Source organism: Sapajus apella, unplaced genomic scaffold (genome assembly GCF_009761245.1).
Source record: "Sapajus apella isolate SASKATOON/1434 unplaced genomic scaffold, GSC_monkey_1.0 scaffold47, whole genome shotgun sequence".
NCBI classification, from domain to species: Eukaryota; Metazoa; Chordata; class Mammalia; order Primates; family Cebidae; genus Sapajus; species Sapajus apella.
The window spans coordinates 2,273,455-2,290,478 of NW_022436987.1; the positions used below are offsets into that span (position 1 = coordinate 2,273,455).

The window sequence follows — 17,024 nt, forward strand, 5'->3', positions numbered from 1 at the left end:
CTTTCTCTGTGACTGTAAGATAGTCAAGGGCAGAGATCACATCTGAATCGTCCTTATTCACAGAAAATAAGATCAGCCACATACATTATAAGTGTCCAGCAAATGTTTCTTGAACTGATTTCATTTGAGCCAAAGTAGCAAGAGATAGAGAGAGGAATGTAAGGAAGAGATGAGTGTGATTTATGACTTGTCAGATGCTAGGAGCTCTCACTGACCCTGGGATTATGCACTAGAAGGCAACACCCCAACCTCTCCTGATTTTTCTTTAAAAATGTTATTCTCCCATGCAAATGTAGAGGACAAAATGTTCCTCCAGGTGACTTTGAACCTGTTCCCAGGGTCAAGAAACTCCTATAAGAAAATCATGTTCACTGTCAACCTTTCTGTCATTTCATTTTGCCTTTTTCCAGATTTAACATAAATTTGTGAGTTCATTTCTATAAAAATAAAATATGTCACTGGATATGGAAAAGGAATACAGGGTCACAGAAACATGCATTATCTAACCTGATACGAATTTTAGGAAGAGGAGACTGAGTAAATCCCTAAAGAACCAAGAGAAAATTACTAAATTTCTCTTCTGATTCCAAGATCCTTCATACTTCAAATCACCTATTCCTTATCATCCATACCTGTTTATTTTCTCCCAAATCAAGTTCAGCAAGGCATGAGAACACTACCCAAGGGACCAATACTGACTCCATGAAAGTTCTGCTCATATCGACAGAAAGTGAACATCAGGAATCTTCTTCTCACATACTTTCATATTGTAATTGTGGTTTGATAAGGTAGATCCACTGTGGGAAAAAAAAAAAAAAACCTTGGCTAAATCTATTACAGAGGATTTACCTCTATGAATCAGATTATTGGACAAAATTAGTTGAATTTTAAAAACCAAATCTATGATGAGGTTAAAACCAATTCACTCCCAACATATTTCCAGTTATCCTTTCTTTGTTCATCTAATGCCTTATCTTCCCCTCTGTCTAATAGCCTTACCAATATTTTGTCACTTGATGGAGAAAAAAAGATCAAATTAGCATGTGAAAGCCAATAAGTACACTCCATTATTGATGGGAAAGTGCTTCAGGTGCACTGGTGGCAGCACGGGCAGACTGCGGACAGCAGGTGTGTTTTTATAAAGGCAAAGGGCTCAGTAGAATCTCAAGGCAAGAACAAAGCAGGAAGGGGAATACCCACATCATGTCCTTCTGTTCCATCCAAAGGTCTTATCATGGACTTCAGGGTATATTGTGCAACAATAGTTCCATTTAAGTGAGGTGAATGGTGGGGATACTAGAAGTAGTCTCTGGAGCAGGTGAAGTGCTCAGGAGAATTCTGAATCATTAGGGGTGATCTTGAGTGTGCTTCCTCTCAGAAGGTCCCCAAACGGTAATAAAAGGGGCAGAAAATAACATGCAGTTAGCAGTCACATCTCTGTTTACAGGTCCCATCATGAAGTCTTACATGTGTTCTCTTTAGGGAAACATTGCATTGTTGCAATTAAGTATTTGGTTGCTGGATGAAAAAATACTAGGTTGCAAATTAAGTCTTCTGCATATGCTGTATAATTTTGAGAAAGTTTATCATTTGTAGAGTATGAATGTGATGTGACCTAGATAATAATAATTAGATGAATGTGATTAACATAATGTATTCATGTAGTATGAGCTCAGTAAATACTATTTCTAATTATTATAACCAAGGCTAGGGGATTGAGATTATAAACAGGTATCTGAGTTTTGGCAGATGTCGTATTTTGACATTGTTCAGGAAATCTATTATACATCAATGAATCCTAAACTGCCCAGAAAGATGAGAGGCTGAAAAACCTTCAAGTACTCTAATTATCTTTTTAAAATTCCTCCAAAGAGTACTTGAAGCTGTGTTGGGCATGAGTGGAGGGAATGAAGATCAGGGTCTGAAAAGAAGAGAGCCTTTGGCAGAAATCCTGTTCTTTCAGTTGCAGCTCCTGAATAATGACTATCCTAAGACAAAAAGTCAACTGAACATGGACCAGCTCTCACAAAACCTGAGCAGAATATTCTATTAGGTCAAGTTTGTCGATTGGGTGGTTAAAAATCTTCATATCTCTACTGATTTTTCTGTTAGTTCATTTATGAAGTTACTAAGGAAAGTTCATCGAAATACATGCATACATTTTATATTTAGTTTTGTTATTTTATAATTTGGTATTTTAGTCTTAAATTTTCAAAAAAGTTAAGTAGTACAAAAACTCTCATACCACCCTTACTCAGATTCTCCAATTATTATTTTGTCACATTTGTCTGTATTTATATACATATTATTTTAAGAACTTGACAGTAAGCTATAGGTGTGATGCTCAGAATACAGTGAACTACTAAAAATAAATAAGAAAAGTCAGAAATTTCCAGTTTTTAAAAATGGGCAGAAGACTTGATCATGTACTTTCAATATAGGAAATACAAATAGCTAATAAGCACATGAAATGGTGCACACATAATTGGCCCCCAGGGTATATAAACTAAAACCATAGTGAAATGCCACTAATCCTCATCAAAAAGGATAAAATGACTGACGATATGGAGCAATTTACATTGCTTATAGGAGCATAAATTCATAGCGTCAATTTAAAAATTCCATCTGGAAGTATCTTTGAATACAAAGCTAAACATGCCTTCCCTATGACTCAGTAATGCCACTCCTGAGCATATACCTAATCAAGATGAGTGTTTATATCCACCAAAAATATGTACAAAGATGTTTATAGTATAGCTTTATTCATAGTATCTCACCCTGGAAACTATAAATTTATATGGGTAATAGAAAAGATAAATGTTGGTACAGTCATGCATTGGAATACTATCAAATAATTTTTTAAAAGTGAACAGCTACAAACAATTATATAGATGAATCTACACAGTGATGTTTTAGTGAAGAAGCCAGGCACATAAAGAAGTGTACACTGTATAACTCCAGTTATCTGAAGCTCAAGAACAGGCAAAACTAATTTATATTTTTAGAATTCCAACTAATGATTACCTTTGAGGGAGTGATGATTTAGATTTAACTGGGAGTCTTGTGCTGTGAATGTTCTACATTCTAATTTATGTAATGGTTACATACATTACATATGTTAACATTTCTTGAGCTAGACTTAAGACTGGTACATATTATTGTATATAAGTAATACCTCATTAAAAACAGAGAGAAAAAAGAGAAAAATGGAGTTAAGCATTTAATTTAAGTTGCTGGGGGCTGAAAAAGTACACAACATTTTCATAGATAGACCCATATGGAAATCTAATGTACAAGGAAGTTAAGTTCAAAAATCATCAGGGAAGGGAAAATAATTTATTAAATAATGTTGGTAAAATGGGTTTATTACATAGAGAAAAATAAAGCTGAATTCCTACCTAACATGATAGAAGAAGGTAAACTCTAAATGAATTAAATATCTAAAAGTTACAAGACAACAAGGGCACAATTGAATAAAACATAGAACATCTTCCTGACCTAGAGTGAGGACCTTCTAAACACAAACCATAATAAAAATTTTGATAAATTTGATTTTATGAAAATCTGGTATTTGTCTTCAATGAAGGACATCATAGAAAAAACCGAAAGATAGATAAAAGAATAGATGAGATATTTGCACTGTTTAAAACCAAAAAGAAATAAAAATCTAATATCAGGAATTCACAATAAACTTCTAAAAACCAATAAACGAGGAGGAAACCCCCAAAAGAAAAAAAGGTCAGAGGTAATAAAAAGGTAATTTATTAAAAAGTAATTTCATTGGGCTACAAGAATATAAAGCAATACTCAAATTCATTAGCAATCAAAGGTATGCAAATTAGAGCAACAAAAACATATCTAATAGGCGTATAGCTATTTAAAAGTCAGATACTGTAAAGTATTGACAGAAAAAGTAGAATATAACACTGATTTACAGTTGGGAAAAATGTAGAGAAGTGTAGTCACCCTGGGAAAAAATCTGGCAATTACTTGGTCACCTTATACTTGCTTATTCTATGTTATAGTAATTATTGTTAAAGATAGAGCCCCAAAAAAATAATTGTCTGGCAGACATATGTGGTACATTCCTGAAATGTTTAGCAAATGTTTTTCCTACATCACTGAGATTATTATCTGATTTTTATCCTTCAGTATAATTCATAAATTTCTTTGTAGGGTTTCTGATGTTGAGACATATTTACATTCCAGACAGAAACCACATTTCATCATAGTGTTTTATTTTTAAAATACTAGTAGATTCAATTAGCTCTAATTTTAGTTAAGGCTTTTGCATTGACTTATAAGTAAAATGAATCCAAATTTTACTCTTCTTATTTATACTATTATGTAGTTTTGTACTAGTTAAGTTTACACAAGCCTTGTAAAATAAGACAGGAAGAATTAACTCCTTTTTCCTACTTTTAGGGAAAATACATAAAGAAAATAATGAATGGTTTCATGAAAGTCTGGTATAACTCAACTGTAAAACTACTCAGACCTGGAGTATATTAGGGGAGGTATTTGCAATTTTATTTTCAGTGATATTTGTCATTTCAAGTTCAGTGGTATTTGTCATTGATACAATCATTCAGCTGTATCAATTATTTTATATATTATTTTGCATTTTATATCTTTCTAATGAATTTACTCACTTCCTCTGTTTTAAAATTTATTGGTATGTAATTGTTTGTAATAGTTTTTCGTTTAATGAAATTTTGTCTGTAGTTATTTTTAAATACTCTATTTTTTGTGTGATTTCTCCTTTTAAAAGGTATTTTTAAATAAAAATGGTGGCTTTTGTTTTTATCCAAAAACAATGTATTATAAGAGAAAAACATTATTCTGCATAGTTTGCAAGAAAGTCAGCTTTGATTTGTCTTACTTGAAGAATTAACAAAGCCTTTGGTTCACTTCATGCATTTTATTTTCTTTTTATCTTGTTTTTTATTTTTTTTTAAGACAGAGTCTTACTCTGTCACCCAGGCTGGAGTGCAGTTGTGTGATCTTGGCTTACTGCAACCTCTGCCTCCCAGGCTCAAGTGATTCTCCTGCCTCAGTCTCCCAAGTAGCTGAGACTACAGGTGCATGCCACCATGCACAGCTAATTTTTGTATTTTTAGTAGAGATGTGGTTTCACCATATTACCCAGGCTGGTCTTGAACTCCTGACCTCAAGTGATCTGCCAGTAAGTTTGGTCTCTAATATTGTCATTATTTTGTGTGTTTCTTATAACACAAAGCTCTCCTACTTAGTTTCAGCTGTCTTTTCTTAACTAAATATTAAGTTGTTGCTATAAACATCTGACTGTTTTGCAGAATTCAGATAAATGTTTGTTCTAATAGTATTTTGAATGGCTTTTTCCTTTTTTGGTATTTCTTTGGAGGAATGATAGCCCATTGGAGTCCCCTACTTCACTCTTTTCACTTTTAAAATTAATTTGACAGAGTTTTGACTTAGTAATTTCCACAAAGAACAAGTTTGAGGTGTTATTAATCTTATTTTTATTTTGTTATCTATTTGGTTTATTTATCCTTTTATCTTTATTATTTCCCTGATTGTGCCTTTGAATTTGCTCTCTGAGTTTCCCCCCAACCAGTAAAAGCATGCAACTTTATTATAACAACACATTTATAGCCTTCATTGTCATGTTGATATTAGGACAGTGCTAACCAAATTGAACTCCGCTACGCAAGGTGTTCACACAGCACTCAAACAACCATGAACTAAAATGAAAGGACAAGGTCTGAAATCAAGTTGCATTAGTCAATTTGAAAGTCAGCATCCAGCACTCCTTGCTCATTTTCGTTTTTATTTAATTACCATATAAACAAAGACACAAGTTTGAAAACTTATGAACCCCTGAGAATATATCTGTTGATGCCATTTTAAATGACAATGGTGTAAGGTTTGGAAGAAGGGTGAGTATGATTTAGAAACTTTAGTCTGTGGTTTCAAACTAATGAAAAGTGCCTCAGGGTGTCTCAGAGGATGGAACAAGATAATAAAGTTTAGGGATCTAAAAGCTCCAGGGAATGTCCCGTTGACATAATTCTCAGGACCTCACCTTTAATTATTTTCTCAAAGGAGAATCCATTGTTCAGAAGTGGAGCCTAGGAGAATCAGAATTTGTACCTTGAGTAAAGTAAAAAGGCTTGGAATGAAGTGAGACTCCTAGGATGACTCTAGTACAATTCTTTGGGAGGAATTGCTCAGGGGTCAACCTACACACAGGTGAATGTCCTTGAAGTGTGGATCTGCAGACACAGAAGTTGCTCCCTTCCATATTAGATCCTTGGTTCCTTCATCAATGACCTAACAGTGCTATTCCTGTTTTGTCTCTGCCCTCAGGTGAGAGAGAAGAAGCCACTGATAGGCCTCAAACTGTAGGATTCTGCAATACTTGTTGGGGGTAGGAAGAGGGCAAGGTATTGGGAAGGTGAACTTTATCATTTTCTCTCTTACACATCAATTTTTCCCTTGCTAGATTCCCAGAGACAATTCAGTTTCCACTCTTCTCCTTCAGAATCCCAGCCTGAAAACCCTCCCACAGACTTTCTCCTTCATGGACAAGACTTGTTTTCAGAGAAATCCCAGAGGCAGTACCCTCCTGCATTACTTTCCTCTTACTGTTAAAAAGGAGCTCTCCCTGATTCTCCCCTGCCCTCTGCTGTCAGCCCTTTGGTCTTCATTGCCTACCTCAGTTTGCATTTGTTCCATCTTCTTCCCAAGTGGATGGCCCAGTAAACAGGCAAGGAGCTGGAAGGACACTAGGAATTTTGCTTTGAGAAGCTTCATAAAGAGCTTGATCATATGTTTTGTCTAAGAGATATGAAAAAACCAAGAGTGCATGAATACACTGCTGCAAGAATGCTAGCACTGCTGGCTCCAAACTGCTGGTGACCTAAGGCACATAGAGGAGAGTGGGTCCAATTATAGTCGGTGCTGTCCTCCCAGCATGGGCAAGGATATCCACTACAGGTGCCATCACACATATACTCAATACTCAAATATGCTTCCCATACAAGTCAGGCAGAATAAGTTCCCAGGTGACTCAGTCTTGGTCAGTATACAGTTGGCTCACTATCTCCTCTGATACTGTTTATTATGTGGAAGATTTGGTGGCCATGGGGATGCATATAAACAAATATAAAATAATTGTGTGAATGTATCTTGAATATCTGCATGTTCTATGAGATATTAAGTTTGTAAAGCTGAGAAGAAGTACATGTGGCTTGTAATGTGTGTGTGACAAGGAAGAATTCCCTTGTGTGCAGCTGTCTCTGTGTGAGACTCTTAAGATATCCGGCAAGGACATGTTAATTAAAATGCTGTTAGGGCCTTAGAGAGATAACAGATTCATTACCTGTCCTTTCAGTTTGGGGAAACAACCTGCCCTCCATATCTCTTCCTGTACTCCCTTTCCTCTTTCCACCTTCTCTCCACATCTCTGAATTCCTGACCTCTATGTTCAGCCTCCCCTCCCCGATTTCTTCTGAAGTCTATTTTCTTTATTTTATTTTTACCACTTAATTTTCTTCTCATTTTCTCTTGGCATTAGATAAAGAGATATTTTTGTTGAATTAATTAGAAAAGTTTACAAAGTTACATGAAATCTTCAGAGTGTGAAATTATAATTACCCAAGGTCTTCCTTAGAATATGAGTGATACTATATTTCATCTTAATTATTCCTTTTGATTTGATTTCTTTCCTGTTTTGAGATTAAGCTACATTCTTCCCTAATCCACATATATACACACATAAATGTATGCATCCTATCTTTGAGATATAGCTAACCACTCTCTATATACTCTACCTGAATTCTAAGTTTTTGTTGTGGGTTAAGAATTATTAATGTGGTAAAGGTATTTTTAACAGAGTCATCTCTCATACACATGCTCTCATTCTCTTTCTCTACACATTCATTCACACACACACACCATATATATATATATATATAAATCATACCTATACATGGTATTTTGCAACCTACTATTCAAATTTGACAGTATATCAAACATCTTTCCATGGAAAATACATACCTACTTAAATTTTTAATGACATAAGTTTATCATATTATCATCATAGCCATAACCATCAATGTTGCAGTCATTTCTTTATTTTCCAGGCATAATGCAAATTTTCTGCTAAGTTCTTAATTTAATTTTTACGTCTATATTATGAAGTTATGGTTTTATGTTCATTTTATAAATTAGGAAGCAGACAAAAAGGAGTTAAATTGTCTAAAGCCACAGAGCTAGAAAATGGGGAACAAAGATTCAACCATGTATGCGTGACTAAGACATCTTGCACTCTTACCCACTTCTCTATACTGTGTAGGTTATATTATATAGGAAAATTATAATTTATTTAACACAACACCTATTATTTGACTGTGGGTTGATTTACTCTGGAAATAATTCTGTATGTGAGTATCCTCTGAAACAAAGCTTTGTGCATACCTATAATTATTTCCAGAATATAAAGTCCTGAAACTTGAGCTGTTCAGGAAAAAAGATAAGTTCATTTTATAATTTTTAAATATCTTCAAGATGGCTTACAGAGAGATTTTATAGATGTACATGCCTACATTTTTTGTATCTGTTCTACTCTCAAAAATATAGTGGGTGATTTCAATCTATTTCATCTTTGCTAATAAAATGAGAAAGAATCAGTAACTACCTTGTTTTATTTTACATTTCTCTGATTCTAAGTGAGAGTGAACATTTTTATGTAGTTAGCTTTTGGATATTTGAATTTCTTTTATGAATCGCTCATTAAAATTTCTTTTTCCGTCCTTTCCATTAAGAAGTTCTTCGTATTCTTGATTTTAAAAGTTCTTTGATGTGGTAGTTTTTCTATTTGTTACTTATATTTTCATATATGTGTCCTTTAATCATTCATTTAAAATAGTTGTATAACAAAATATACCAATCTTATTTTAATGGTTATGGTTTTCATGATGTCCTTAGAAGGTCCTTTCCCCCTCAAAGATTACAGAAAATAATTTAGTCTTTACAACCATAATATGAAGTTGTGGTTTTATGTTCATTTTACAAACGGTTTTCATGATGTCCTTAGAAGTTCCTTTGCCACTCAGATTACAACAAACATTCACCTATTATTTCTCCTAGTAATATTTGGGGGTGTTCTTATTTTGTTTTACATTGAGATATTTAATCCATCTAGATTTTGGAGAAGAACTGATGTGAAAATACTTCCTTTCTCAACAGATAACCAGATATTCTAATATCATTTTATTTTTTTTTATTTAACTTTTAAAAATTGTATTAATCTATTTATTTAAAGTTCAAAAAGAGGCAAATATTATTTATTGTATAAATAGCCAGTTAATAAGTTTCTCTTGGGGGAACAGTGATTGAAAAGGAGAATAAAGGAGGGAGAGTGCCCAGGTTGTTCACACTCTTCCATCACTGGGCGCTGGGTTCATAGTACATGCATTTTGTAAAAATTTATCAAGCTGTTCTTTTTTTTAAATTTATTCATTATACTTTAAGTTCTGGGGTATATGTGCAGATCATGCAGGTTTGTTACATAGGTATACACGTGCCATGGTAGTGGTTTGCTGCATCCATCACCCTGTCATCTACATTAGGTATTTCTCCTAATGCTATCCCTCCCCAATGCCCCCACCCCCTGCTAATCCTCCCCTAGCTCCCCACCCCCCAGGCCCCAGTGTGTGATGTTTCCCTCCCTGTGTCCATGTCTTCTCACTGTTCAACACCCACTTATGAGTGAGAACATGTGGCTAACACCATTTTAAATAATATACATCTATTGATTTAGATGATACCTTTATCATTTATTCCCCTATATACTTGAGTTTGAGTCATTTCTCTATTTTATTGCATTGAGGTGTTGATATCTGCACTAGTACAATGCATATAAATTATCTTAATTTAATAGGAAATCATAATATCAGATAGGTTAAATCTCCCCACCTTCTCTACCACCACAATTCTTTTTCATATTTTTCATATTTTTTCTCTGAATATATTTACATGTATTTATCTGGGTAGACTTTAAAATTATTTTGTTAAATTTCCCATCAGAGATTGTTTATTGGCTTTGATTATAACTGCAGTTAATTTTTAGATAGTTACTGGGGAATATTTCTCAAAATATGTTCATGAAATAGTCATATTATAATCACCAAATGGACTTGTTAAAAGTTAAATTTAATTGTTCAACCACAAACCTACTAAGAATCTCTAGAGCTCAGAAATTTTTATTTTTAACAATCTCTCACAAAAAGAATTATTAGGAACATTAATATGTGAGAATCAATAATTTGTTAACAATAGATATCTTTATAATATTTAAATCTTACATCTAGAAATTAGGTTTATTTCTCTATTTATGCATGTTGACTTTTCCTGTATTCTTTCTGAACATATTTACATTAAATTCACACCTACATATTTTGGCAGGGTTGTTATGAATTATATATTTTTAAAATTAACTTTATAATTAGTTCTGATTAATATACATAAGAAAAACTATGCACATAGTTACATATATATATGATAACTTACCTGTTTACAGATTTCTTATTTATTCTAATCAGTTTTCAGATTGTATTAAAATTTACAAACAGAAAATCAATCTATAAGCAGTGATCACTTTACCTTCTCCTTTCCAATAATTATACCTGTCATTTCTAGTTTATATTTCTAATTTGATTTCATTAGCTAACTCTAGAAAAACAAACAGATACCTTTCATGTAACTCAGAATTTAATGTGAATATTTCTAGTATTTGACCATTAAGCATGATGCTAGCATTTTAATGCAAATGTGTATTGTTATACCAAAGAAGAAATAATCAGATTTCTTCTTAAAAATGAATATTTAAGTGTCTGTTTGACAAAAAGTACTTATTAAGAATGAAAGACAAATTTTATCAAGTATCTTTTGAGGCATTTACTATTTTTTCTCATTCTAATCTATTAATATGTAGAATTGTTTTAATAAATTTACTAATGTTGGCCTAAATGAGCACTTATGATAGGCGCTCACTTGATCACAATGCTTTATTCAAATGGAATACGATTATTATCTATACACTTTCATTTTATTTTGACTTTGTATCTATTTTATATGTATTTATTTAATGTCAACTTCATTTGAAAACTGACTTTTCCTTTCTTCTCTACAAATGAAATAAATGAAGTAGTAATCATAATTCCTTAAAAGTTTAAAATAATTCTAAATTTGTTAAAATGCTATTTTTATTATAATTCAGTTTAAAATATTTTACAATTTCATTTATTTCCTCTTTGACTCATGTGTTATTTAGAATTGTGTTGATTAATTTCCAAATGCTTGAGGATTTTCTAGATATCCTTTTGTTATTGGTTTATAATGTAATTCCTTCATGGTCAGGGAATAATGCCCTATGTGATTTCAATCCTGTGTTATTGAGATTTGATTTATTGCCTAGCATATATAGTCTAACCTTGGTGAACATTCCCTTTGCATTTGAAAAGGTATATATTCTATACTTATTGGGTACAGTAATCTATAAATGTCCCTTAGGCCAAGTTGATTGTTCATGGTGTTCAAGTCTTCTGCACACCCATGAATTTTCTGTTTGTTCTATCAGTAAGACTGTTGAAATCTTCAACTATTTCTGTATTTTTTTCCTAATTATCCTTTCAATTACATCAGTTTTTCTTTGTATGTTTTGAAACTTCATTAAGTGCATTCACATTAAGTATGGTTTTGTCTTTGAGGTGAATGACACTTTTATCATTATTAAATGTCTCTCTTTGTTTCTGGTAATACTTTATATATTCATATATTCTACTTTTCCTATGACTAGTGTTTTTGTGGGTTTTTTTCATCCTTTTACTTTCACACAACTGTTTTTATATTTTAAAATGAATTCCTTGTAGACAAAACATTGTTATGTCCTTTTTGTCCAATCTGATAATCACTGCCTTTTAATTAGAATGTTTAGTCCATTTATTTTTCATGTAATTATGGATACAATTTAAGTCTACCATCTTACTTGCTTTCTAATATTCCTATCTACTGTTTGTTCTTTTCATATCCCTTTCTTGCATTCTGCTTATTTTAAAATTATTTCATTTTTAGTTTTATTCTTAACTATAACCTTATTTTATATTTTAATGGTTATTCTAGGGGTTACATTATGCATCCTTGACTGATCATGATCGTCTCTCAATGCTTACCTTCTCTGAGGTATCAACTTAGTGCCAGGGGTTTTCAATTAAGATTCTTTATTCTGGCAGGCTGAAATTCCAAAATCTTGTAACCTTCTGTAAGCCCCCTGGCAGTTGCTGTTTTCGGGCCTGGCCGTCCTATCCTGTGTATATACAGCTTAATATTCAGCCATGGCTCAGAAGGATTCTTGGAGTCCCTATCTGAAGCTTCTTTCATTCTGCTATTTGCTTCCATAATTCCAACCATCAATTACGGATTTCCATCTCATTAGTTCAGCACGGGTCTCATGCTCTCCTTAGACTCCCATCCCATGGACCACAGTCCTGAGAGTGCCTCCAGGCATAAAGCTAGTGTGATTATAGGGCTCACCTTGTTTGTTTCCTTGCCAAATGGCATTATTTTATGGGTTGGCTGTTCGTTGTTCAATATCTGAAAATAGTTGTTTCACGTATTTTGTTTTATATTTGCTTTCTGCAAGAGGGCTAGTCCTATAACAGTTATTTTATCAGGACTTCTTATCAAGAAAGAGTAAAGAAGTAACTTTAGAGCATCCTCAGTTAGGTGCTACTACATTTTCTCATTTTTATTTTTTCTTATATTAGTAATATAGGGCTTTTTAAAGTATCAACACATTCGAAAATAAAAGTAACCTGCTCATAATCCCAGTAACCCAGGGTCAACCACTCTTGACATTTTGGAAATTTTTTTCTTTTAGTCTTTTCCGTGCATTTTCAAAACATATATTAGCATTGGCCTCTAAGACAACAGCAAAACCACTTTTGGTTAAGTACCAATGGGAGGTGATTCTCATTATTATTGATAATGATATTAATAATAATTATCTGTAGGATCCAAAGGAAATAATAGTGATCATATAGACCTAGACAACCAGAGAAGGGGAAAAAGAAAATGATAGGCCTCAACTATTCTGGAGGCTGAGGTGGGAGGTTGGCTTGAGCCCAGGAATTTGTAGCTGTTGTGAGCTACAATAATACTGCTGCATTCCAGTCTGGGTGACAGAGCAAGACCCTGCCTCAAATACTACTACTACTACTACTAATAACAATTGCAGGAGAAGAAATGGTTCTTTGAATAGGCTGTTTCACTAATTTTGGTAACTCCAATTATAGCTAGATAAATAGATACTGTGCCCTTATATTGTACCCCCTTTCACTGTTGCAGTTACATATATTTGAAAACATCTGTAAGTAAATTTTTAAGACTGAATTTTGAGTATGGGGCAAGTTTTTCCCTGCCTCATTCTATTGAGAACTGGGTCAAAACACATGAATATTTAAATATTTTACTGTAATTGGCAACATTTTTTTTCCCAGAAAGATTAATACAAATTCTCCTAACCACTTGCTTTTGCAAATGTGTCCTGTTTTTTCACCTGCATTATACAGCTAATTGTTAATTGTACAATTTGGGGACAGTAACTTAATCTTTCCTTGCCTCAGTTTCTTTATCTGCAAGACAAACTTAATAGTATTTTAATTCACCTCATAATGTTATTAGGAAGATGTAATCATATGAAGCCCTAAAATTAATGATGTTATGTGTTAAATGCTTAATGAATATATTAGTTATTTTTGTTATGATTTTTGGTGTTAAAATCTTAGATAATTACCCAAGTGAAAATTTATCTTTCATTGTTTTAATTATACTTATTGAGTTATAATAATATTGAATATTTTTCTTATATTTAGTAACTATTTGCATTTCTTCTTTGTAAATAGTCTTCTCATACTCTTGGCTCATTATTTCTTGGACTTCACAATTTTCATAGAGCTTTATACAAACTCAATGTAATAAGGTCATTTAACTTGACTTCTTCTCCTATTTGGAGGCCTTTTATTTCTTTCTCTTCTGGTACTATGTTGAATACGAGTGGTGAGACTGGGCATCCTTGTCTTGTTACAGTTCTCAATCAGAATAGTTCCAGCTTTTGTCTGTTCAGTAAGATGTTGGCTGTGGGTTTGTTACAGGTATACCATCTTTCACCAGTCAGAATGGCTTTTGCCAAAAAGTAAGAAATAACGGATGATGGCAAGGCTGCAGAAAAGAGGGAACACGAATACCCAGTTAGTAGGAATATAAATTAGTCCAGCCGCTGTAGAGAACAGTTTGGAGACTTCTCAAGGACCTAAGAATAGAAGTAACATTCGACCCAACAATCCCATTACTATATATACACCCAAAGGAAAATAAATCATTCCACTAAAAAGACACAGACAATTATATGTTTATCACAGCACTAATTGCAATAAAAAGACATGGAATCAACCCAGATGCCCATCAATGGTGGATTAAATAAAGAAAATGTGGAACATATATGTAACAGAATACTATGTAGCCATGAAAAAGAATGAAATCATGTTCTTCACAGCAACATGGATGCAGCTCAAAACAATTAATCCTAATTGAACTAATGCAGAAACAGAAAACCAAATACCACATGTTCTAACTGGTAAGTGGGAACTAAACTTTGGGTACACATTGCCATCAACATGGAAACAACAGACACTGGGGACAACTGGGGGTGGAGAGTGAGGTGGGGAAATGGCTGAAAGACTACTTCTTGGATGCTATGCTCACTACCTGGGTGGCAGATTCATTTGTATTCCAAACTTTGTAACCAACCTGCACATATACCCTAATTCTAAAATAAATGTTGAAGAAAAATAAAATTATTTAACTTTTATTCTGACATCTCCTTCCAACATTTTCCTGTTTGTGGCTTATCTTATGATATTATTATCTCACATGAGTCTTTAAATTTATGTAGTAAATTCTATACATGTTTTTCTTCATGGTTTCTTAGAAAGTATTTGTGCTTTTCAAGTCTAGTCCTATCCAAATATCACAACAGTTTTAACTTATTTTTTCTTTTTGTATTGTTTTAATTTTAATATTGTATTTCTTAATCCAAATAGTATGGCCTTTAGTGTAGGATAGCTAAGGCTTTACTTTTAAATGCAACAAAATCTGTTGCTTCCGAAGAGGTCAAACTAAGTTTGATTCCTGAAAACTGCTTCACATTTTTCAAGTATGTGTTAAAATTAAATGCGTGGTATTTTGAATAGTTAGTGGTAGAATTTTCTGAATAAGGATAGTCTTAACACTATATACAGTCATTTCCTAGGAGTATATTTAGGCCAGTTAGTAAAATCCACATGAACTCTAACATCCTTACATCAGAACTAGTCGAGAGGGCTTTAACAATATCATACTCTACTAAAAAGCAGCACAGTAGAGGGAGGATTTGGAAAATAACAAGTTGGTTTAAATTGCAATCATCTAATAATAATAAATATATCCATTTATTGTTAATTAGAACAAGCTGGATAGCAAAGAGATAGAAATACTCAACTAGTTGTCAGTTTTTAACATGAGCCTCTTCTACAAGACTTGATGTCATAGACCCAACAAAAATGTGTTCTTTCTTCTTGTGCCAAACAGGTAAACAGTCAAAAATATCAATGGGAGAAGAAAACCAAACCTTTGTGTACAAGTTTATCTTCCTGGGCCTTTCACAGGACTTGCAGACCCAGATCCTCCTATTTATCCTTTTCCTCATCATTTATCTGCTGACCCTGCTTGGAAACCTGCTCATCATCATTCTTGTCTTCATGGATTCTCGCCTTCACACACCCATGTATTTTTTTCTTAGAAATCTTTCCTTTGCAGATCTCTGTTTCTCTACTAGCATTGTCCCTCAGGTGTTGGTTCACCTCCTGGTAAAGAGGAAAACCATTTCTTTTTATGGGTGTATGACACAGATAATTGTCTTTCTTCTGGTTGGGTGTACAGAGTGTGCACTGCTGGCCGTGATGTCCTATGACCGGTATGTGGCTGTCTGCAAGCCCTTGCACTACTCCACCATCATGACCCAACGGGTGTGTCTCTGGTTGTCCCTTGGGTCCTGGGCCAGTGGGGCACTGGTGTCTTTAGTAGATACCGTCTTTACTTTCCATCTTCCCTACTGGGGAGAGAACACTATCAATCACTACTTTTGTGAACCTCCTGCCCTTCTGAAGCTGGCTTCTGCAGACACTTACAGCACAGAAATGGCCATTTTTTCAATGGGCGTGGGGATCCTCCTGGCCCCTGTCTCCATGATTCTTGTTTCTTATTGGAATATTATCTCCACTGTTATCCAGATGCAGTCTGGGGAAGCAAGGCTCAAGGCTTTTTCCACCTGTGGCTCCCATCTTATTGTTGTTGTCCTCTTTTATGGGTCAGGAATTTTCACCTACATGCGGCCAAACTCCAAGACTACAAAAGAATGGGATAAAATGATATCTGTGTTCTATACAGTGGTGAGTCCAATGCTGAACCCCATAATTTATAGTCTGAGGAACAAAGATGTGAAAGGGGCTCTCAGGAAACTGGCTGGGAGAAAGTCCTTCTCTCATAGGCAGTGACCTCTGAGTCTGACTTTTAGAGCTATGGTAACATCCTTTAAAAAACAGGAGGATTAGGCGAGACAGGTGGATCACAAGGTCAGGAGATCGGGACCATCCTGGCTAACACTGTGAAACCCCGCCTCTACTAAAAATGCAAAAAATTAGCCAGGCGCGGTGGCGCGTGCCTGTGGTCCCAGCTACTTGGGAGGCTGAGGCAGGAAAATCGCTTGGACACGGGAGGCGGAGGTTGTGCTGAGCAGAGATTGTACCACTGCACTCCAGCCTGGGTGACAGAGTGAGACTTCATCTCAAAATAAAAAAAAAAAGGAGCAGGATTTTAGGATTTTAGTAGGCAATTATGAATTAGGTTATTTGAGGAAGAAGTGTAAAAATGAACATGTTCTAAAA

The 17,024-nt window shown here is 34.1% G+C and overlaps 1 protein-coding gene across 1 annotated transcript; it reads left to right on the forward strand.

Annotated features, from left to right (window-relative positions):
- Window positions 1–15,618: 15,618 nt before the first annotated feature.
- LOC116525350 (olfactory receptor 2D3) lies at window positions 15,619–16,679 on the forward strand. Its single transcript, XM_032241155.1, has one exon. The coding sequence runs from the start codon at window positions 15,642–15,644 to the stop codon at window positions 16,632–16,634; it is 993 nt and encodes a 330-aa protein (XP_032097046.1). The 5' UTR covers window positions 15,619–15,641; the 3' UTR covers window positions 16,635–16,679.
- Window positions 16,680–17,024: the final 345 nt, after the last annotated feature.